At 38.5% G+C, this 24979-nt stretch overlaps 1 protein-coding gene across 1 annotated transcript in view; it reads left to right on the top strand.

The window, feature by feature from the left end:
• MTTP (microsomal triglyceride transfer protein) overlaps nucleotides 1-24979 on the top strand; it is a 55782-nt gene that overhangs the window by 3160 nt on the left and 27643 nt on the right. Inside the window, exons 2-8 of the mRNA XM_010848303.1 lie at nucleotides 3675-3862; nucleotides 5229-5372; nucleotides 12171-12278; nucleotides 14636-14752; nucleotides 15043-15182; nucleotides 17230-17380; nucleotides 20138-20295. Coding sequence (XP_010846605.1) covers nucleotides 3675-3862; nucleotides 5229-5372; nucleotides 12171-12278; nucleotides 14636-14752; nucleotides 15043-15182; nucleotides 17230-17380; nucleotides 20138-20295 — 1006 coding nt within the window. The remainder of the gene's footprint in view (nucleotides 1-3674; nucleotides 3863-5228; nucleotides 5373-12170; nucleotides 12279-14635; nucleotides 14753-15042; nucleotides 15183-17229; nucleotides 17381-20137; nucleotides 20296-24979) is intronic.

The following is a 24979-nucleotide window of genomic DNA, read 5'->3' as shown; positions in this document are numbered from 1 at the left end:
TTTCATCCTTATCATCAATGCAGGTCTCTTCAAGCCTCACCTTTACTAGCTTATTTCTATTTTGTCTTTTTGCTTAAGTCAATTAGCTGTTATATTGATCTGAGTTTAATAAAAGAATACTTTAAGATATTTTTTAAAAAGTTTAAAATTAAAAGCTTTTTTCTTTTTGTGGTAGTAAAAATATATCTCTCAAAGGAACACATTGAAAAGGTACAGACTCCTTTGGGGGCTAAAAATTGATTTGCTCATTTAATCTACCATCAAGTCCTGTTGCCCTTCTGCATACTCTACAGAGCAACACCCGAAGACAGAAATTTAGTCAAAATATGTAAATGGAACATGCCCCCACTTGCCAGTATTGCTGGATCTCTTAGTAACATAAACAGAGAAATACTTATCAAAGAGGAAAGGACAGCCGGGACAACACTTCAGCACCATCCACTTATTTAAAGGATGTATCTTTAAATCCTTTTTAGGATGTATCTCCTATTGAAAGAGGTAGGAAAAGTTGTAGAACAAAGCCATTCTTTCCTCTACTTTATCACTTCCAAGTCATCGTCAGGAACTGAAATATATTGTCCCTTTTTACATTCTTTGGACCAGTCAAGTAAAAACAAACAAACAAACAAAAAACTCAACATGATAGTTTGGAAGGCTTTGGCATTAAAGAGAAACTTTTCATAGTTATTTTAATCAGAAGCCACTTCAGGTTGTCCGCAAAACTTGAATTTTAGTATATTCCTACATCAAATTCCGCATTGTATCTGCTACATTGAGTTAAACGTGGAGTCAGCTTTTCTTAACTGCCCTATAGTGCTTACCTATCAGAATTGCTGTAAGGGTAGATAAGGCAACAAGTATTTCCTTTTTGCCCTTTGTGGAGTTTGATAGGTGTCATAAAAAAGAAGGCCTCTTTGACCAAAATATCTTCCTGGTCAGAAAGCCGGTGTTTGAATCTGCTGCAGTATCCCCAGTTTGGGGAGGCTGGAGAGACTTCACAGACTTTGTTTCCTTCAAGGTTTTTCCTGCCTTTGTCTGCCTTCCTTATCTCATACCTGAGGTTCTGCCTGACTTGGTGTTTGGACACAGCCTGTTTTCATGTACGCATTTAGGTACCCACTCTGGTACTTCCTTCTGGCTTTTCTGTTAAAATCCTCATCCCCTTTCATTGAAGTTTTGTCAGATCATGTAACTTCACCACCCAAAACTTTGCAATAGTTTTTCATCTCAGTCGAATTCTAAGTCTATGCAAATACCTTCCCCCCTCACCTACCATCTCCCAGCCACTCATGGGTGCCTATTTGACCTCATCTTTTTCAGCTTTGTCTTTTACCCAATCCCAGAGTCTTTGGCCTCTCTGTTGTTCCTCCAGTACTCCTCTGGGAACTCTCCTCAGGGTCTTTGAACTTGTTCTCCCTTCTGTGGGGGGATGGAGTGGAGTGTGGGGGTGAGACATGGGAGGAAGAAGGGGTGGGCAGTGCCCTCTCCACAGATATCCAAGTGACTAGCCTAATGTCCTCGCCCAGAATATTACCTTCTCAATAAAGATTTTCCCCTCAGCATCCCCATTTCCTTTCTTATTTCATTTTTCTTCATTAGCATTTCTAATATTCTTTATAATTTACTTATGTACTTTTCCAATGAGTCAACCCTTCGCATGAGGTGGCCAAAATACTGGAGTTTCAGCTTTAGCATCATTCCTTCCAAAGAAATCCCAGGGCTGATCTCCTTTAGAATGGACTGGTTGGATCTCCTTGCAGTCCAAGGAACTCTCAAGAGTCTTCTCCAACACCACAGTTCAAAAGCATCAATTCTTCGGCACTCAGCTTTCTTCACAGTCCAACTCTCACATCCACATGTGACCACTGGAAAACTATAGCCTTGACTAGACGGACCTTTGTTGGCAAAGTAATGTCTCTGCTTTTTAATATGCTATCTAGGTTGGTGGGGGGTTGGGGGCAGGAGGAAAAGGGGACGACAGAGGATGAGATGGCTGGATGGCATCACCGACTCGATGGACATGGGTTTGGGTGAACTCCGGGAATTGGTGATGGACAGGGAGGCCTGGCGTGCTGCAATTCATGGGATCGCAAAGAGTCGGACACGGCTGAGCAACTGAACTGAACTGAACTATGTACTTGCTTTTTTATTGCCCTTCCCCCCTCATTTAAATGTAAATGCCGCAAAGATAGACCTGTTGTCTGCTTGTTAACTGGTATAGCCCCAGAACCTAGAAAAGTGCTGACTACCCAGTAGGTGCTCAGTACATCCTTGTTGAATGAATGAATGAATTCCTAGCTCACTCCCCAGGAATGGAATAGGTCAACCTAAAGGTTTATATGTATAGTGTAGGTAAAAACATGGTCTCTGGATCCAGACAGGGTGTTAGAGGCTTCACCACTAATTTCCTGAGTGATCTTGGGTAAATTGTATAATCTCTGTATCTCTTGATTTCCTCATCTATAAAATCAGGCTAATAACAGTACCTACCCCATTAGATTTTTATGAGGATTAAATAAGTTAATATGTAGGAAAGACTTAGAACAGATAGTAAGGAGATTTTCTTAGTTTTTGACTTTTCAAGTAATTTTACCTCCTTTCTCAGCTGCCTCACTTCTCTCCTACTCATCTCAGCCTCGTTTTCTGTCCCTCTCCCATATGCATATTTTCTGTGGGGGAAAAAGAGACATGGTTGCTTGTTACAGTTAACTAGTCAATTCTGCCCGGTTAGCCCTGACGAAAAATGCCTACTGAAATCTTTTTTTACTCTTTCCTGAGAGCTATGAATAGAAGATTTATCAAAAGACTTTGTATGACCTCAGTTCATCTTTGGGAAAGACTGGATGCTACTCTTTTATGTTTTCTTTGGGTTAAGATATACTGTTTGGAAAGTGTATGAACTCCTCCATCTTTTTTTTTTTTTGTTATGATGCTGACTTGTATTCTATTTGACATTAAACGTTAAGTTGTCCCTTCCAAATTAAAGCCTGTGCTGGATTTTATGTAGGAAAACATCATTTTATTCAGCAACAACTAATTTAAATTTACATATGTGTTGCCTTGAAATGTACTTTAATACTGAAAGTTTGCTAATTTAATTAATAGGATAAATTACCTTGAAGGGATATTTTTTAAATGTTCAAAATATCCAATGTAAGGGACTACCATCTAACTGCTAAAATTTCTTTGGCTTTGACCTGTTGTATTTTAAATATGTTAATTGCAAATTATCAAGCAATCTCTGGCTGAACTTCTACTTGAAATCAAATTTTATTATTTGATTTAAAGAAAGCTGGGCAGGGAGAGGGGAAGAAATAATATACATATAAGTTAAAGCAATACGATGGTATTTATTTAAAAATATTCTATAGTTCAACCAAGGCAATATTTAGATAATCAGATTATTATTTAAAGATACAAACTAAGTTTTCTGAAATGGAAGCTTATTTCTTTGTTAGTTGTTGTTTTTGTTGTTGTTCAACCAATAATTTCAGCAGATGAAGAAGTAGAACCATGTTTCACTTAGCAAAGATTTACTCCCCTTAACAAATATAAGCTCCCACTGGGTACCACTGTGCTGGAGAAGGAATGTGTTGATGATAAGATAGCATAGTCCCTGGCCTGCTGGGTGCCTTACAACTAAGACTTGACTTGTATCACTGTCTTTTTTACAGGTCACACAACTGGTCTCTCATTAAATAATGACCGACTATACAAACTCACATACTCCACTGAAGTTTTTCTCGATCGGGGCAAAGGAAACCTCCAAGACAGTGTGGGCTACCGAATTTCATCCAATGTGGATGTCGCTTTACTGTGGAGGAGTCCTGATGGTGATGATAACCAACTGATCCAAATTACGGTGGGTATTTTCTACCAGAGAGATGCAAAGATTAGATGTTAGCAAAGTTTTTGAGACGTGTACCATTCAATAGCACTTGTTTGTGCTGTTGGTCATATGTTCATTGAATATTATCCATCACTAAAATAAGTAGATATACAGTTTTGAAGTTTTTGCTAATCAAAAATTATCTGATCTTTCCAAATTATTGAAGCAGGCAAATGAAGGTGTCTACTGGTAACTGAAGTATTATGTTCAGTTCTATATGTCATATTTTGTTGTTGTTCAGTAGCTCAGTTGTGTCTGACTGTGATCCCATGGACTGCAGCATGCCAGGCTGTTAATATGTCATGTTAATAGGTACAATAAACTAGAATCCATTTGAAATGTTCTGCATGTAAGGAGTGTAGAATCAATGTCATATGAAAAGCAATTGAGACCACTCTAAGTGAAGGAGGAGACAAATTGTGACCTTCTAGCTTTCCTGTGTTCCTTGATCTGACAGGTGGAATCACCAATGAGGGAGTAACTTATTCTGCTTTCTTCCTGATGACAGAACCAGGTGCTTCCCTGAATGGCAGTGTTTAGTCAGTTAGGATGCTTTAGATTTATGTGTTGACAAAGAAGGTCAAATTAGATGGCCTTTGGGGCCTCTTCCAAATTTAATATATGATTCCACATTTGCTTTTCAAGGACCTAAAAGCAATAGATTTCTTTAGTAAAGTCAGTTCTCCTTCTACATGTCAGTGTGAAACAGGTACCAGGACCAAGATTTTCCTCATTGTAACTGGTAAGTAGTTGGTAATATACTTTATAATGAGGTATCATTGCAATACGTTTATCAAGTGATCTTTGCTTCTTTGGTTGTCTCTAATAGCTGTGTGTGTTTTCCAAGTTGGATCAAAACTTTATCATCCACCTCCCCATTTCTCAGTAGAACAGTATTCTGCAGAAAACATTCTGTAGCTCTTTGTTCAGTAATCAGATTGTTAATGCTTAATTTTGTATGTATAGATGAGGTACAATGGGGCAGGATACCTTTCAAACAAAAGTTACAGAAAGTGAAGAGAGTAGGCAGATAGCAACAGTTCAAAACAAATGAAGAGAGTGAAAACAACATTAAAGAGCCATATTCCAGCCACAGTTACTATAAACCTGAAGTCGCAGGTTCCTTTAATGTCAGTATTTTTACCTAATTCAAAAATCTAAGTTTTGAAACCTTCTCCTTTCTTTTAAAGATGATGGCTAGGTACTGTGAATCATGTGTTGAATGACAGAAGAAATTATGGCCAACCCTGTTTATTGCTTTACCATTTTATTTTCTAGGAAACTCTGATGGAAACAGGTATAGGAAGTTTTTCTAATAGGTTTCTTTCCGTGATTCCAGATGAAAGATGTAAACCTTGAAAATGTGAATCAACAGAGAGGAGAGAAGAGCATTTTCAAAGGAAAAAAGTCATCTCAAATCATAAGAAAGGAAAACTTGGAAGCAATGCAAAGACCTGTGCTCCTTCATCTAATTCATGGAAAGGTAAACGAGATTTTTGGAGTTCCACATGTTTTTTTTCCCCCAACTTCATATTTTTCTTCCTTAGGTAGATATTAATATTATTTTAGGTGATCATGGTGTCACTACTTTTGTGAAAATGGAGTTTTTTAAAAATAACTAATAAATGGAAGTCACAAATTAAATGTTTCAGAAGTAAGTCAAGGCTTTGGATTCACTTATATTACCTAGCCATTTATATTCCCTATTTTTATGAGAAATCTTTATAGTAGAATCAAGTATTTGTTTATTGATGAGAGACAGTATTAAAAGGTACATTCCTTATTAAATTAGAAAGGATTAAAAAGCTACTGTAACACAATAGGTCATCATAGATGAATGGATAAATTCAGGAAAGTAGGCAAATTATAAGAATGAAATGATCTAAATTAGATAAGTGATATGCATTTGTCATAAGAGTATCAATAACTGGCTCAAGTACAAAACTGAAGCTTTTGAAGGGACATGGCATTTCTAAGATAGAGTTGATTAAAAAAAAACATTTAGAGATTATTTTAAAGTTATGACTTTGAAGAGCATTTTATATACTAAAGTAATGAATGAGCACTATATGTTGGAAATTTGCTCTGAAAATTCTGTAAATGTGATTACTTACAATTTGAGTCTCATCTCTTAAAATTGTCTTAGTATGTTTGGAATTGAAACACAATTGTGATCTGTGAATTTTCAGGCATTAAATATGGGTTTATGAAGAGTATAGATATTATATTGACATGTTAAAACATACTATATTAGTAAAGATGAAAGCTTACTTTCAGGAATTAATGTAGAAAAACAGAAAGGGACCATTAAAACTTCAAATCTCTAAAATTTCTCTAGATCAAAAATTTCCAGATTCAAACTAAAAATGAAAACAAGTACTTTAAAATACAAATTTAAGACATGTAATATGTTGCTATTCCTGATGCTCATTTTTAGTAAAGTACTAAAAAGGGATTCTCAAGAAGGATTATTGTATCATCACTCTCTTACAACCAAATATGAATCACCATTTCAGGAATGCTTCTCTCCCTTCTCTACTTGTGAAATATTAATACTTATTATGCTTCAAGCTTTGCTTACAGGCCTTTTCTTTTGTAACATTCACACCCTTTTAACCAGCTGGAAATAACTATCCCTCTTTAGAAACTTCTTAGCACATTATAGCTCACTCATAGCCCTTATCACTTTCCTTTTGACCATTTGTGTTCATTGCTAGATGATAGGTTTTGGTGAAGAAACTTGTTTTTCCTCTTTATATTCCAGCCCTTCTACTCTCTTCCTGAGCAAAGCAGTCAGAACCAAGTCTTACACTGACTGATTCGGTGTTCTGGAAGCCTTTCCCAAACCCTATGCTCCCCTGAGCCTACCCAGGTATTGCTAGTGGTAAAGAACCTGCCTGTCAATGCAGGAGACATAAGAGATGTGGGTTCGATCCCTGTGACGGGAAGATCCCCTGGAGGAGGGCATGGTAACCCACTCCAGTATTCTTGCCTGGGTAATTTCATGGACAGAGGAGCCTGACAGGCTACAGTCCATGGGGTCACAAAAGAGTTAGATACAATTTAGCTAAAACATACTTAACCCTTAATATCTGTACTGACCGAAGGTATTACATGAATTTTCTCTTTTATCTCCATAACAGCCCTGGGAAGCAGGTGCTGCTTTTTCATCCTCTGGTAATAGATGAGGAAATCAAAGTTAAGAGAAGGAAAGAAACTTGCCTGCTGCTGCTGCTGCTGCTAAGTCGCTTCAGTCGTATCCGACTCTGTGTGACCCCTCAGATGGCAGCCCACCAAGCTCCCCCTTCCCCGGGATTCTCCAGACAAGAACACTGGAGTGGGTTTCCATTTCCTTCTCCAATGCATGAAATTGAAAAGTGGAAGTGAAGTTGCTCAGTCATATCCAACTCTTAGCGACCCCATGGACTGCAGCCTATCAGGCTCCTCCATCCATGGGATTTTCCAAGCAAGAGTACTGGAGTGGGGTGCCATTGCCTAGGGTCAAACAATTAGCAAGTGGTGGAGCTGGGATTTAAAAGAGAGGGTCTGTGTGGAAACGTCTGTGTTTTTACTGTCTTTTCTAGCTGGAAAGAATTTGGGGGGAAAAAACCACGTCTCTGGTTGCTTTGTAGTCTTCTTGTCACTGTTCACTGTATGTATTAACTCAGTTGATTTTCATATGGCCCAACTTTGTAAACAACAGGAAATACTGGTATTTTTTTCTTTGGCATTCCATTGTGGCAACATGCTTGAGCCATAACTTATTAATTGCATTTATAATCTAAGTGTGAAATGTTAGTCACTCAGTTGTGTCCAATTCTTTGTGACCCCATGGATTGTAGCCCACCGGGCTCCTCTGTCAATGGAATTCTCCAGGCAAGAATCCTGGAGTTGGTAGCCATTCCCTTCTCCAGAGGTTCTTCTCAATCCAGGGATCAAACCCAAGTCTCCCACTTTGCAGGTGATTCTTTACCATCTGAGCCACCAGGGATGCCCAAACCAGTCGGTGCTAAAGGAAATCAGCCTTTCCTTTCGTTGAAAGGAAATCCTTCTTTGATTGAAAGGATGCTGAAGCTGAAGCTCCAATACTTTGGCTAAACCACAACCGATCATTTTATAGCCCTGCGGGTGGCAGTTGAGTACAAAGTCTTTGGTTGGACTCAGTGCCTCCCTGTACAAAGGCTGGGATGGAGCTGCCACATCATTATTTCAGTGACCCCAACGTGTCATTTCTGCAGGAGCTGTTTCCTGTGATACAAGTTAAAGTACATTGTGGTATCTTTCATTTATATGATAAAGTACTTGTTGGAAAAAACATGACCCTGGAGATAAAGAAGCCACGTGGAATTTTTAGCCACTTCACTGTCAGAAATATCATTATTTTAACTATCACATCATCTTACTATGGGAGAAATTATGAAAGGAAAGTCTCTACTGCTGATTGGCAGTTTTCTCAGAGAGTATTTTCTATCCCAGACTCAATTTAAGTTTTACTCCCTGAAATTTCTTTGATCTCAAGGTTTCTCACCAGCATGTGTTTTTGTCTTCTCAGAGTCCAAATTCACATTATAAAAGATATCCCATGAAAATACATAGATGCATGTTTATTGCACATATGTTTTTTTCCATCTTCCCTTACTTAAATGTTTGGGTATGACTCTAATTTATTTACAAATTAAGTTGGAAACATGACAGTTTTCTACTTAAGACTGACGTGCAAAAGGTGGCTCGTTACCACATGGATTTTTTTGGCCTGAAATGCTAATCCAATTAACTGGAATATTACCAGATTTCTATTTCTGGTTTTTACTCAGTATTGATTGAATTATGTGGCTGCTGAGTCTGCCCTTCATTTTTGCTGTCCTTAGGCATTAATTTGCTCTCTGAATCTGGCAGCGTGGCTCCTGTATCCACACCCAACCTCCAAAAGAAAAGTGACACCTTGAAAGCCTCCTAATTCTTTGTGTACTTCTTTACTTGTCTGTTTTACAAGGTACCATTTCCTAGCTATGCTCATTCTTAGGTACATATGAAAGAGACATACATGGCTTCAGCTAAGAAAGTAGACCAAAGAAAGTGACTAATCTCTGTTTGCTGTGATCCTTTTTGTTCAGTTTTGCTCTTTGGCTGGTTAATTAAGTTTTGCTTTCTCTTTTTCGTAATGAATGTGTAAATTGAAGGAATGTATAGAAGCATTTTTTTCTTTAAAAAATATGAATAATCCCTACTGATTTCTAGGGGAAATTGGCCCTCAAAGTTTGGCCAAAAGAAGCACTGCATCTCCTTCGTCACAACCCACCCTTATCCCTCTATGTTTAGTTTCCTTGGGTTGACGGCTTACTTTGTGATGACTATGCTGCTCTTTGGAAGCTTCAGGGACTGTGAATTTAGATAAGAGTCCTGTGCTCTTGGATATTCAGAGCTCATTTCAGAACTGAATGAAGTAATCAGATTTATGGCCTGAATATAGTAAAACTTACTCAGTTCCTGTTGTGAAATAATGAATTTAAGATTGTGTCAGCCACATGGATTAAACTTCAAAGTTCTGACTTTATTATTTTCTTAATTACCAAAAGTCCACTTTATTCTAACAGTTTTGACATTTATGGACACAAGTGCTCTCTTCCCTCTGGGTCTCAGTGGTCTGCAACTAAAGGGAGGGAATGTAGGCCCCAAAGGTTAGCAGGCACATGAAAGGAAAAAGAGACTTGTTGTCTTTTCTAGTGCTATGGAGACAATAAAAACTAATAGGAGGAATGAAAAAGAATTTTCTGTCTCACACTTTGTGTTGTTCAGCCTGCCAGGAAAAAAAGTCTGTCACACTGTTTTCTTAGGGATATAGCAGTCAAGATCAGAAGAAGGAGTAGGAGGGGAGCATTTAATCTTATATGTGAAGATTAAATCTGTCAATTGGGTTCCTGAAATTTTAGGGAAAACTTTATAAGCAATTCAGGCATATTTTATAGCTTGGAAGCAAACTGAGGGTACCGATCAAGTACAAGTATGGTAGTACTTTTCCTACTTAACGGATCCTCTCACTTTCTGAGGTATTTAAGGCTCAGGCCAAAAACGTCCCAGACCGTAGGCATGTGCATATTGCTACCGAGCCCTTCTGACTGTGTATGGGCTCAAGAAATCCAGTTAGGATCCTTTAATAGTCCTGATATTTGGAGATTAAGTACTCCCAAATATTTGCAAGGAAAGTTACACTCTAATTCCTCAAAGGTAAGAAGACCTAGTTTACAAAATAGAGCATCAGAAACTCAACCTTGGTTCTGAGAAATTGTCAGTGATTTGTTTGAGAATATGATACCGTGGATTTCCAGACGTTGAGGTCACTATTCCAGTTCCCTTTTAACCTGGACAAACACAATCCCAACATTTATAGGTTCATCCAGTGTAATGACTAAAATTGATTGCCGGATAAAGTACCCGGTAAATCTGTCCCTAGGCAGAATATATGTAGAAAATAAAAATAGAAAGTTTGAGTTTGAATTATTAGGCAAAATATTTTCATCTAAGGTATGAGGGAGTTTTCATGTACACTAAATTGTTCAGATTGGTATTAATTGAATTTATTGCATAATGACTGAGCTTTCAGTTTTACTTGAGAAGTCATGGTTGGTTTGTTTTTTTTTTTTTTCATGGTTGGTTTTAAAGAGAGATAGGAAGGCATTCAGGATATTTCTGGTAGACATGCATCTATAATTACCATAAACTTTGGGAATTTTTATAGGGAAGCTATATCCATCCTCTCCATTTCTAAATCATGTGATGTGTTTGAAGTCAATACAGGGTAAAAAATGACAGCCTGCTTTCCAGAAAATTCTTTGTATTTTTATCCTTGTTTCTTAAACATGAGCTAAATGGTCAAAATGGTATGAGACATAGTTATCGTCTCTGTGCCTGTAAATGTCAAGGATGAAACAAAGCTAAGATAAGCCGTTTATTATTGCAGCCAAATCACAGTCCCCTTCCTCATTCTAGCCTTTTTCCTGCTTTCTGAAGAGAAACTCAAAGCAGTACCTGTGGCAGGCTATGCAGTGTTAGCACCCTAAACCTCAAATCTTCCAACCTTCTATGTCTCCTCATAGCCAAGGCCAACAGGAATGCTCTGCAGGGCCAATGAACATCAGTCTTGTGGAATTTTGTCCATGGGCATTTTGGCCACGTGTGGGCCCTTATCATAGCCCTTAGAGGCCATGCTGTCTCAGGATTCTCAAGCATGGTGATTGCCATTCTCTACAAGAATCTATTTCTGTGCTGCTGCTGCTGCTAAGTCGCTTCAGTCGTGTCCGACTCTGTGCAACCCCATAGACGTCAGCCCACCAGGCTGTCCCATCCCTGGGATTCTCCAGGCAAGAACACTGGAGTGGGTTGCCATTTCCCTCTCCAATGCATGAAAGCGAAAAGTGAAAGGGAAGTCTCTCAGTCAGGTCCGACTCTTAGCAACCCTATGGACTGCAGCCTACCAGGCTCCTCCGTCCATGGGATTTTCCAGGCAAGAGTACTGGAGTGGGGTGCCATTGCCTTCTCCCCTATTTCTGAGATGTTACTTTGAAACTTGATTAGTTTTTTTAATTCTGTTTATATATTTTTGACTGTGATGAAGACTTGATTTTTGTCTTCGCTGCTCTAAGCGGGAATTCTCTAGTTGCAGGGGCTGCTGTTCTGTGAGGTGCAGGTTCCTCATTGTGGTGGCTTCTCTTGTTGCGGAGCATGGGCTTTAAGTGCATGGGTTTCAATAGTTGTCGCATGTGAGCTCAGCAGTTGTGGCACTCCAGCTTAGTTATTCTGAGGCATGTGGGATCTTCTTGGACCAGGAATCAAACCCATGTCCCCTGCGTTGGCAGGCAGGCTCTTAACCACTGGACCACCAGGGAAGTCCAAACATTGGTTAATTTTTGTTCCAAGCAGAATTATAGGTAGGGAATATGTTGACATGCTTGAAGAGAATGTTCCTGATTTCTCTTTCTTGGGCAATCCTTGTTTTCACAGAAACCCCATCCTGTATCGGTGCTTTTTTTCCTTTTCTATGTTATTCCCATCATAGCCAAAGCCTTCATTATCAACCTCCTGAAATGTCATATTTTGGTGGTCTAGCCTTTTGAAATGTAAATGGCTTCTTTTCACAAAAAAAGAAGTCCCAGCTTTGAACTAACAGATCTCTTTCTCCCAGAATTGATAGGAGTGAGAATCTAACCTTTCCTGCTATTTATTTAACCAAGTCTCGTAAATGATCCATTTCTGCTCTATTTATGTTTGTTCTTTTTTCACCTAGATCAAAGAGTTCTACTCATATCAAAATGAACCAGCAGCCATAGAAAATCTCAAGAGAGGCCTGGCTAGCCTATTTCAGATGCAGTTAAGCTCTGGAACTACCAATGAGGTACTTAGTAATATTATTAAGCATCTAGAATCTTATTTGTTAATATAGTTACTAAAATTGTTTATATGGCTTTCTATTTGGAGAAATTTAGTAAAAAAAAAAATTACTCCTATGGTAATGATTAGAAAAGGTGAGTTGGGTAGTTGTCTCATTTACATATGAAACAAATCGTCCTTTACCCCAATTTGTATTTGAAGACAGGGGAAAGGAAGTTAGAAACAGTTATACTAAGGAGACCAATAGACTGACTGAATGATCAGTTCAGTTCAGTTCAGTTGCTCAGTCATTTCTGACTCTTTCTGACCCCATGGACTGCAGCACACCAGGCTTCCCTGTCCAAACCAACTCCTGGAGCTTACTCAAACTCATGTCCATTAAGTTGGTGATGCCATCCAACCATCTCATCCTCTGCCATCCCCTTCTCCCCCTGCCTTCAATCTTTCCCAGCATCAGGGTCTTTTCAGATGGTCAGTTCTTCGCATCAGGTGGCCAAAGTATTGCAGTTTCAGCATCAGCATCAGTCCTTCCAATGAATATTCAGGACTGATTTCCTTTAGGATTGACTGGTTGGATCTCCTTGCTGTCCAAGGGACTCTCAAGAGTCTTCTCCAACACCACAGTTCAAAAGCATCAATTCTTCGACACTCAGCTTTCTTTATAGTCCAACTCTCGCTTCCATACATGACTATTGGAAAAGCCTTAGCTTTGAGTAGACAAACCTTTGTTGGCAAAGTAATGTCTCTGCTTTTTAATATGCTGTCTAGATTGGTCATAACTTTTCTTCCAAGGAGCAAGCGTCTTTTAATTTCATGGCTGAATGATAGAGACCCAAAAAACTTCGGAGAACATTCCAGTGACCTCACTGTGCATCCCTATGCCATAGGGAAGTTATAATTCCTGGATTATAACTTCCTGGATTCACTGCAGAGATTCTGGTTCAGTAGATTAGCATCTGTATTTTAATAGTTTTCTCAGCTAATGTAGGTGCAGTCAGTTTGAGAAACTACTAGTCTGTATGAACCCTTCCATTTAATAGATGAAAACAAAGGTGAAATGACAGAAGTTTAGCGGCTCCCCAAGTATTATATCTAAAGCAGAGCTGAGTCCAAGTTTTCTTGTCTGAATTCAGCCAGTTTATGAGCTGGTAAGAAAATCTGATGGCAAGTCTGGGCCAAGAGAATGCTGGTTAGCTTGCTGAAAAGACTGAGGGTAGAAAGACTGGCTTGTAGAGGCCAAAGGGACGCCTCAGAGAAGCTATACAGAGTCAGTATTGAGATGTATTTGCCTACATTCAAATTATTGATGTGCCTTATGGTGAGCTGAATTAATGCCACAGGTTTTAAAGGACTTAGCTCATCAAAGCATGTGTGTGTTTGCATGTATACACACACACACACACACACACACACAGCCTACACATAGTATTAAAAGTCAACTCCCCTCACCCCATAATTACCCATTTGAGTGATTTTGACTATGACTAGGTCATTTTTGGGGGTTCAAAAATCACTGCAGATGGTTACTGCAGCCATGAAATTAAAAGACGCTTGCTCCTTAGAAGACAAGTTATGACCAATTTAGACAGCATATTAAAAAGCAGAAACATCGCTTTTCCCACAAGGTCTGTCTAGTCAAAGCTATGATTTTTCCAGTAGTCACGTATGGATGTGAGAGTTGGGCTACAAAGAAAGCTGAGCGTCGAAGAATTGATGCTTTTGAAGTGTGGTGTTGGAGAAGACTGTTGAGAGTCCCTTAGACAGCAAGGAGATCCAACAAGTCCATCCTAGAGGAAATCAGTCCTGAATATTCATTGGAAGGACTGATGCTGATGCTGATACTGCAATACTTTGGCCTGATGCAAAGAAATGACTCATTTGAAAAGACCCTGATACTGGGAAAGATTGAAGGCGGGAGGAGAAGGGGATGACAGAGGATGAGATGGTTGGATGGCATCACCGACTCAATGGACATAGTTTAAGTAAGCTCCAGGAATTGGTGATGGACAGGGAAGCCTGGTGTGCTGCAGTCCATGGGGTTGCAAAGAGTCGAACGTGACTGAGCAACTGAACTGAACTGAACTGAGGCCATCTGTCCAATTCCTATTAGACATTAGAGAGAAGTAGGAAATCATTTATTATTCCTGGGGCAATAAGAATGTGCTCATAAGACTCAAAGAGGATGGAAAGGAATCCACATGCTGCAGGAAACACTGAATTCTTCTGTCTTCCTATCTTGTCAGAGAAAGGAATCCTGCATGATGTATTAGAACCCCAATTTTTAAGCTACTTCCCACTGGAATTCAAATGGTTCATATGAGAATCCCATCTGAAACATTGTATTTTGGCTTTTCTTTTTAGGTAGACATCTCTGGAGATTGTAAAGTGACCTACCAGGCTCATCAAGACAAAGTGACCAAAATTAAGGCTTTGGATTCATGCAAAATAGAGAGGGCTGGATTTACGACCCCACATCAGGTATGCTGCCTATCACTTTCTTTAAGGCAACCAAGTTCTTTTTGTAGAGACGATTCAGAAATAATAGGTGAATAAAGCAGCAATATAATTTGGGAACACTTGTAATTTTTAGTTTAGGGTATAGTATTATATAATATCAAATGAATGGATTTATTTTAATATATTGTAGGTTTGTGTGTTGAAGGAATATGAAGGGGGCGTTCTTGTGAAGATGAAAAGATAATTTGCTATTTGGCTTGATTCAAAGATAAAAGGCTGATTGCTTGTTACAACCACATTTATTTATTTAGGTCTTGGGTGTCACTTCGAAAGCCACATCTGTCACTACCTATAAGATAGAAGACAGCTTTGTTGTAGCTGTGCTCTCAGAAGAGATACGTGCTTTAAGGCTCAATTTTCTACAATCAATAGCAGGCAAAATAGTATCGAGGTAAGATAATGCTTAAATTTTCTTTACTGTTATTTAATGTATTATTAAAATTTAAAAATATATATGCATATATATACATGCACATGAATTAATATATTTATTGCTTCCTCATTTTGACTGTGAGCTCCTTTAGAACAATTATTATGTCTTGTTCATCTTTATTTTTCATATTATCTATAATAATATGTGGCATGAAGTAAATACTTAATGTTTTAAAATAGGACTTCATTAAAAATAAATTGTTTACTGAATAAAATTTAAATTTTTAAAAGGCAAACACTTTGATTCATTCTTATTTATTTTCTGATTTCTCTATCAAATGCTTTTAATATTTAGATTAAAAAAGTGGCATTTGTGTATTCTCTCCTCAAGATTATTTTTTTGTCATTGTTGTTAATAAACACAAAAATGTTCTATCGTAAAGTGATATGACAGAATTTTTGCTGTGATTTATAGTACTTACATATTCAAGACTGTTATTTCAATTTGAGAAAATTTCTCTGGTCAGCATAGTTCCCACAGGCTAAAGGACTAAAATTTCAAATCTAAGAATATGTCTTATTTTCAGATTTTAATTTAGAATAACACATCCTAGCATTAAATGTAAGTTATATCTTCTGCTGTTATTTCTCAAATATTTCTTCTGAAGTAACCCTGATGTCAGAGGTAAATGGTTAAAATCTTGGTAGAAATGCCTCAAACCACAAATGCTTGAAATTTTATTGAAGTCTCCTCTGGATTAGAACCTTGCGTTCTACTTTGTACCACATCCATCTTGTTTTCATATAAAATTAATATTTTAAATTTAGGTTTATCAGGATTCCATTGTTCTATAACACACCACTCCAAACTTAGTAGTATAAAAAGCAGCAATCACTTTATTATTTTCTCTCATACTCGTGACGCTTGCCTTGATCCTGCCTTGCTTGGTGTGTGCTGTGCAGTTGCAGAGCTGGTTCACAGGCTGCTCCCTCACCTATCTAGTGTCTGGGCTGGAGAGTCACACTCCTTAGGCTCCTTATGCATCTCTCTTGATCTCCATGGGGCCTCTCAACATGGTAGCTTCAGTAGCCAGACTTCTTACATGGTAAGAAGGTATGTGCTGCTAGCATGCCAGATGAAAGCTGAATTCCCTTTTGTGATTTATTGTTGTTCAGCCACCCAGTCGTGTCTGACTCTTTGCAACCCCATGGATTGCAGTACGCCAAGCCTCTCTGTCCCTCACCATCTCCTGAAGTTTGCCCAAGTTCATGTCCATTGCATCAGTGATACCATCCAGCCATCTCATCCTCTGATGCCCTCTTCTTCTGCCCTCAATCTTTTGCAGCATCAGGGACTTTAGCGATGAGTCAGCTGTTGACGTCAGATGACCAAAATACTGGAGTTTCAGCTTCAGCATCTATCTTTCCAATGAGTATTCTGGGTTGATTTCTCTTAAGATTGACTGGTTTGATCTTGCAATCCAAGGGTCTCTGAAGAGTCTTCTCCAACATAAAAGGACTTAGCCTTACAAGCCATATATTGAAACTTCTAGTGTTCTCTACAAGTCCTGGCAGTCACAGAGTCCTGCCCAGGTTTAAGGAGAGGGATGTAGACTCCACCTTTTGAAGGGAGAGAGGCAAGCTACTGAAAGAGCATATCAGATTATTGAGGCCATATTTACAAAACAAGATTTCCTAATTGTCTTAGTAAGTGACATGTGGTTGTCCTGAAGATATCATTTTTCAGAGAACTGGGCTAAAGCCCAAAGAAGTGACATCATATATCTTGCTCAGCATCCAGGCAAATTTTCTTTCATGTAGTCTCTTGTCATAATATTTTGAAATCCCAGCCTCAAACTTTCAAACCTTTGAATAAAATTGTTGCTCCAGAAAAGTTTCATAATTATCTTGAGGTTTCTGTTACTGCTGGAGATCTCTCAGTTTGAAAGACATGGCCTTACAGAATTTGAATACATTAGTATCGTTTGCCAAAAGAATGACAATTAATAGCTTGTTCACTCAAAAGAAGGCCGTTGATGTGGTATTTCTCTTCCCTGGTTATGCAGGCAGAAACTGGAGCTGAAAACCACGGAAGCAAGCGTGAGACTGAAGCCGGGAAAGCAGGTTGCAGCCATCATTAAAGCAGTCGATTCAAAGTACACGGCCATTCCCATTGTGGGCCAGGTCTTCCAGAGCAAGTGCAAAGGATGCCCTTCTGTAAGTGTGAGCCACAGTGCTATGTGGCCAAATCATGGAATAATCACGGCCTACAATTCTGTTTTCCTTTTGTCTCCAATGGAAGCTTCAGTTAATTTATAAGGAAAGTTTACAAAGAACTTCCAGCCACCACTGAGTTATAATAGCAGTAGCCTAATAATATGCTATAATAATTAACAAATGACTACCACATCCACTTATTTCAAATAAAAAATGTTATGACTTGAAGGCAGCTTCCTCAAAGAAGACCTCAGAATGCAGTGGGGATAAGCCTGATGAAGTTAGGGGAAGCATACAGCAATGAGAGCATAGACAGTGGCCTGAATCCTGAAAGTTCTGCCTCTCGGGAGTAATATGTCCAGGCTTCTCAGGTGGATCAGTGGGTAAAGAATCCACCTGCAATACAGAAGATGCAAGAGATATGAGTTGGATCACTAGGTCGGGAAGATCCCCTGGAGGAAGACATGGCAACCTACTCCAGTATTCATGCCTGGGAAATCCCATGGACAGAGAAGCCTGGTGGACAAAAGTCCATGGGGTTGCAAAGAGTAGGACACAACTGAAACAGCTGAGCACACACACAGTAATATGTCCACAGGTGAAATGTTTTACTGAGCTCAGTGTTCTGAGAGCTGCTAGGAGGACTAGAAATGGATACCAAGCTCTTCACCTAAATCAGGAACACTTATTTACCACACCCCAACCTCTCCTACTGTTACAGCCAGAAATGAGCGCACCCCCAAGGCTAAGTGTGTGAGTGTGTGTGTCTGTGTGTGCAGGTATGTGTGTATCTGTATGTATTTGTGAGTGTGTGTCTAATATTTTTAATCTAATAAAGAATAATTTCTTTTGTTGCATAAATCAGTTGTGATGTATGGCCACAGATATGACTCTGGGTTCCAGCATGTCCTAATACTTAACCCTTGGCTTCAAGCTCTGTTTGTAGCTACCAGAAGATGCTCTTCCCTTGGCCATTATTAGTGTTCAAAAAAGTGGAATCATCAAGAGCTAATACCAGAATTTGCTTAAAGTGCAAGGCACTAATTCCTTATTAGTTTCTCAAATATATCAAAATTGAGTGAAGGGGAAAACAAAATGAGACAAAAATAATTGTTCTCAAACCTTGTTTCTTCTTTTTTCCCCACAAATTATCTAATATTCCAGTGTCATTTTCTAATGTCATATGAGATGGAAATTATTTAGAAAGGTGACTAATGAAACCAATGATCTTTTCTTATTCTGTTAATTTCTCTCCCCATAGTTATCAAATATTATGAGCCATCTAAGATTTCTCAAAACTATTTCTTCATTATTATAGGAAAGATAGGAAAATAATTCTTCATTATTACAGGAAAGATAGGAAAATAATTCTTCATTATTATGTCAGTATAATGTCACCATTGCAACTCTTTAAAGAAAAAAATTCTGACTTAACACTGATGTGATCTCTGCCCTCAGAAACGACCCAGTAAATCTAGCTAAGTACAACTGGAATATTTTTTTGGACTATCCTCTTAAGATTAGATGACCAAAAGGGATTTGAAGAAGAGCAAAATGTGTATCCGTTGTTATTGGAAGGAATGAATAATTTAAAAACTGGTAGCATGCAGATTATGCAGAGTTAAGACAGAGGTCACTAATGGGATTTAACACATTTTTTTACAACTAGGGGAGAAGTGGTAAACTATGAAAAATAAGGTTTTGAACTTTTTTCTAAGCCAAAAGATGTTATTGATTAGAACTATTTACTGTTTTTAAAATCACAGCAGCATAACAGTAGTGTATATGAGGATTCAGTCCAGTTCAGTCGCTCAGTCGTGTCTGACTCTTTGTGACCCCGTGAATCGCAGCCTGCCAGGCCTCCCTGTCCATCACCAACCCCCAGAGTTCACTCAGACTCACGTCCATCGAGTCGGTGATGCCATCCAGCCATCTCATCCTCTGTCGTCCCCTTCTCCTCCTGCCCCCAATCCCTCCCAGCATCAGGGTCTTTTCCAGTGAGTCAACTCTTTCACAGCAGGTGGCCAAAGTATTGGAGTTTCAGCTTTAGCATCAGTCCTTCCAATGAACACCCAGGACTGATCTCCTTTAGGATGGACTGGTTGGATCTCCTTGCAGTGCAAAGAACTAAGAGTCTTCTCCAACACCACAGTTCAAAAGCATCAATTCCTTTATCTAAATGCCACTCCACTTAACACGGATATATGAAATGAACAGTTCAGATCTCAGCAAGATGATGTTTTACTATTACTAGTATTTCATACAAACCATAAAATAAAGAGAATAAGGAGATCAAATTATTATAAAAACTGGTTTTCAATAAGGTTTCAGTTCATAAGAAACATGACACAATTCTTAAGCAGTTCTGATGATTTTTCCCAACAAAATATCCTGTTGTTAATGAAAACTCAACATAATTTCACTATGGTAGTCAAAGCCTGGCTTCAGATGTAACACCGTTTTGTAACCATGGAATGACCTATATGCCCGGAATCTTGAGGTCATTTGAGCTAAGTACTAATCGACAAGTCCTCTTGAGGAGGACTTGTGCACTGATCAACAGGCCTCTGTATTTGCCTCTGAGAGTCATAGGAACGTGATAGGGGCAGGGGCAATCAGATATATTGAGGTAAGATAAAAAGAGCTTCTTTTGCTTGTCAGATACAAGGAAACATTTATTTCTGGAGAGAACATTCTTTACAAACACAGATGTTCAGAATTATGAGTGTGGTCTGGGCCTGTGGCCGTGTTTTGCAGCTCTCAGAGCACTGGCAGTCCATCAGAAAACACCTGCAGCCTGACAACCTCTCCAAGGCTGAGGCTGTCAGAAGCTTCCTGGCCTTCATCAAGCACCTCAGGACGGCAAAGAAAGAAGAGATCCTCCAAATTCTAAAGGCAGAAAACAAGGAAGTACTGTAAGTTCCCTGAACATTTCCTGGGGTTGTCTATAATAAAGTGTTTCTGGGTTGCTGTTTATTAAGCAGGTAAGATCCCTTTTGAATCAGCTGCCTCACCTTCAAACCAGTTGTTTTGCTATTTCACATTTGCATTGAACAGTTATACCTCAGTGCAGTAACTCAATGGTTAATTGGCCAGAAAAGCAAGTTTTCAGCAGTGACTCAGAGTGAATATTTTATTTTGAACATTTTGTTCTTCATGAGTGTAAATCAGGTCTAGATTGGTACACAGATAGGGGGATGGTAGGACTGTGATGTGATACCACAGTGCAGGCGCTGCCACACTCTGGTGAAATTGTGTTCCCAGAGCTATTAATTGACACTCAGAAAGAGTTCAGAATTGATTATAAAAACAAACAGACAAACAAAAACAGTATGTTTTTTCTATTAAAAATGAGCTTTCATTAAAGATACAGTGATGATTGTCATAGAAGCCTTGTTTTGAAGAGAAAATTGAGAACTGAGATTAACAGCAAAAATAATCCAGGGAAAAGAAATATGTACATCATTTGAGTATTCAGTGGAAGAGTGCCTTATTTTACATCACAATAAAGAGAGTTGACAATTCTCAAACTTACTTTCTAAATACCAATACAAATACACTTTCTAAATAGAAGTGTTTTGGTCTGTAAAACAAAATTTATCTGCAACTACAAATTCAACTGTTTTACACTAATTATCCTAATTGATGATATAGAACATGGCTCAATTAGTTTGACAAACAGTGGAAACTAGCCATTAAAATAGTCAAAAGTATAAAATGGCCAAGTTACACCCCTTCCCCCACACATACAACACACACAGCAACAGTGGTCACTGAGTTCAAAGGACTTGATTACTCAAGAATAAGAGAATATAGCTTTTTTCTGGAGAAGATTGTTTATTCTTGATTGTACTGTTATTGACTTGACTTAGGTCATTAAAAAATTGATATGAATTCCATATGACTAACTACAAGTTAGTTGGATACTCTCTTCAAAAATAAACATTTAAACTGAGTTAAATATATGCAAAATTATAAATTCTCAGACTCTGTTTTAATCATAGAACTTAAAGATATATTTTAGAGTGACTTATCTTTTTGTCAAAAAAAAATTACTGACAAAAACAGTGCAAAATTTGGCTGTTAACTTAGAACAGAGTTTACACTAAACCTTAGACTTATTTGTATCCTAAAAATCTTATGGTGGCAATAATTTGTATGATTTCATGATACATTTTCTAAATTAGGTTATTTACCTGATAATATTTTCAATATTGTATCATATCATAGGAAATAAACATGTAACATTGTATAGTAGAAAAGATATTCAGTTCAGTTCAGTTCAGTTGCTCAGTTGTGTCCGACTCTTTGTGACCCCATGAATCGCAGCACGCCAGGCCTCCCTGTCCATCACCAACTCCCGGAGTTCACTGAGACTCACATCCATCGAGTCAGTGATGCCATCCAGCCATCTCATCCTCTGTCGTCCCCTTCTCCTCCTGCCCCCAATCCCTCCCAGCATCAGAGTCTTTTCCAATGAGTCAACTCTTCACATGAGGTGGCCAAAGTATTGGAGTTTCAGCTTTAGCATCATTCCTTCTAAAGAAATCCCAGGGCTGATCTCCTTCAGAGTGGACTGGTTGGATCTCCTTGTAGTCCAAGTCACTCTCAAGAGTCTTCTCCAACACCACAGTTCAAAAGCATCAATTCTTTGGCCCTCAGCTTTCTTCACAGTCCAACTTTTACATCCATACATGACCACTGGGAAAACCATAGCCTTGACTAGATGGACCTTTGTTGGCAAAGTAATGTCTCTGCTTTGAATGTGCTATCTAGGTTGGTCATAGCTTTCCTTCCAAGGAGTAAGCGTCTTTTAATTTCATGGCTGCAATCACCATATTAGGATGAACTAAAATCATAAGACCTAGTTTTAAATTCTGACTTCCAAAATCATATAACCTTTAAGTAAGTCATATACATTCAGTCTCCCTTAGCCTCATTTTCAACATTCATAAAATATAGAGAATTCCTTCTGTTTATTGTAGTATAGTGAAAGTCAGGGTGGTGGAATGTAACATTTCCCAGTTTCATTATGTGTATCCTATGGCTTTCAGGTTATTAACAAGTACACCAAGAGGAAAGGCTCCTGTGAGCAATTGAGTTTGAAAAACACTGGGAAAAAACACATCAAATAGTTCTCTTTATTGCAGCAATATCTGGCATCTTTAATCTGATAATATTACAAATAAGTTTCCTTAAATATGTTCCAAACTTACATGACCTTGAAAATCCCTCTTCTTAAAGCATTTTGTAGGATTAGTATTACATGAAAACACTTTAGAAAACACTGTAATTAAGACCCCAGTATTCCAGAGTCAGAAAAAACTGAGTTCCAATCCTAGCTCTATTTTTACCAGCTATGGGACCTTGAACAAATGATTTGATACCTCTGAGTCTGTTTCCTTATGTATAGGGAGAATATTAGTGTTAAACTGACAGAGATGTTCAGTGAGCTGATGGTATTAATAACAGCATGTATTTATTGAGCATATACAATGTGCCAAGCACTATTCTAAGTGTTTTACACAGATCATGTGATTTAATCCTCCTGACAACCCTAAAATAACTGCTCTTTATAGCCCCATGTTACAGATAAAGAAGTTAAAGCAAAAAGAGGTTCAGTTCAATTCAGTCAGTCAGTCATGTCCGACTCTTTGCGAGCCCATGGACTGCTGCATGCCAGCCTTCCCTGTCCTTTGCCAACTACCAGAGCTTGCTCAAACTCATGTCCATTGAGTTGGTGATGCATCTGCCATCCAACCATCTCATTCTTTGTCATCCCCTTCTCTTCCTGCCTTCAATCTTTCCCAGCATCAGGGTCTTTTCCATTGAGTCAGTTCTTTGCATCAGGTGGCCAAAGTATTAGAGTTTCAGCTTCAGAATCAGTCCTTCCAATAAATATTCAGGAGTGATTTCTTTAAGATGGACTGGTTGGATCTCCTTGCAGTCCAAGGGACTCTCAAGAGTCTTCTCCAACACCACACTTCAAAAGCATCAATTCTTTGGTGCTCAGCTTTCTTTATGGTCCAACTCTCACATCCATACATGACTACTGGAAAAGCCATAGCTTTGACTAGATGAACCTTTGTTGGCAAAGTAATGTCTCTACTTTTTAATATGCTATCTAGGTTGATCATAGCTTTTCTTCCAAGGAGCAAGCGTCTTTTAATTTCATGACTGCAGTCACCATCTGCAATGATTTTGGAGCCCAAGAAAATAAAGTCTGTCACTGTTTCCACTGCTTCCCCATCTGTTTGCCATGAAGTGATGGAACCAGATGCCATGATCTCAGTTTTTTGAATGTTGAGTTTTAAGCCAACTTTTTCACTCTCCTCTTTCACTTTCATCAAGAGGCTTTTTAGTTCTTCTCTGTCTGCCATAAGGGTGGTGTCATCTGCATATCTGAGGTTATTGATATTTCTCCTGGCAATCTTGATTCCAGCTTGTGCTTCCTCCAGCCCAGCATTTCTCATGATGTACTCTGCATATAAGTTAAATAAGCAGGGTGTTAATATACAGCCTTGATGTACTCTTTTCCCAATTTGGAAAAGAGGTTGCATACCTAAAACTGCTAGTCAGTGTTTGCAATAATAACACTTAATAAGTATTATCTCTCTCTCAGTCTGTTCCATTCCATGACGTTTTGTTAGGGCCAAAATGGTACAGTACAAGAATATCTTTTTTAAAATATGTGTATATGTAATGCATTAGATACGTGTATGTATTTGTTATGCAGATGTGAAATGAAATATATACAGACATCTTATGTTCATTAGTATAGCAACTAGTTTCAGAAATATTATCATCCCAAGACTCAACCAATCAGAGATTCTTGATGAGTAGATGATGTAACTAGCACTTTCCTTCAGGAGTTTCACTCTACTAACAACTAATTGTTGTGATTGAACTTGAACCATGCTTGTGTGCATGCTAAATCGCTTGTTGTGTCTGACGCTTTGTGATTCTGTGGACTGTAGCCCACCAGGCTCCTCTGTCCATGGGATTCTCCAAGCAGGATTCCCCAGGAGGGTGGGTTGCCATGCCCTCCTCCAGGGGATCTTTCTGACCCCAGGGTCGAACCCGCCTCTCTTACCTCTCCTGCACTGGCAGGCAGCGTCTCTACCACTAGCACCACCTGGGAAGTCCGAACTTGAACTGCACCATGGTGCTTTTTATTTTTTATTATTTTTTTATTTTGGCTTTTTTTTTTTTTTGCTTTTTATTTTTTAAAAAAATGAGCAGAAATTTCTTTCTTGGATATAAATGAAAGTTAAAAGAATGTCCCATCTTTCCACTGAATGATACTACCTTAGTTATACATTTAAGAAATGTATATAGTTGCAAAGCTAATTAGAAAAAGAATTGATTTGGGAGACCATAGCTTTTACATATTACTTATGGAGAAAAGAATTTGAACCTAATTTGTAATATTATTTATATAATTTTATTTGCAAACCTCCAAATTATATTTGGCTTAGGGTAGAGTGGAAGTGAGAAATAGATTTAAGGGCCTAGATTTGATAGATAGAGTGCCTGATGAGCTATGGAATGAGGTTCGTGACATTGTACAGAAGACAGGGATCAAGACCATCCCCAAGG

The sequence above is a fragment of the Bison bison genome, unplaced genomic scaffold (assembly GCF_000754665.1).
Source record: "Bison bison bison isolate TAMUID 2011002044 unplaced genomic scaffold, Bison_UMD1.0 scf7180017864263, whole genome shotgun sequence".
NCBI lineage: Eukaryota > Metazoa > Chordata > Mammalia > Artiodactyla > Bovidae > Bison > Bison bison.
This window is presented reverse-complemented; position numbering and strand designations above follow the sequence as displayed.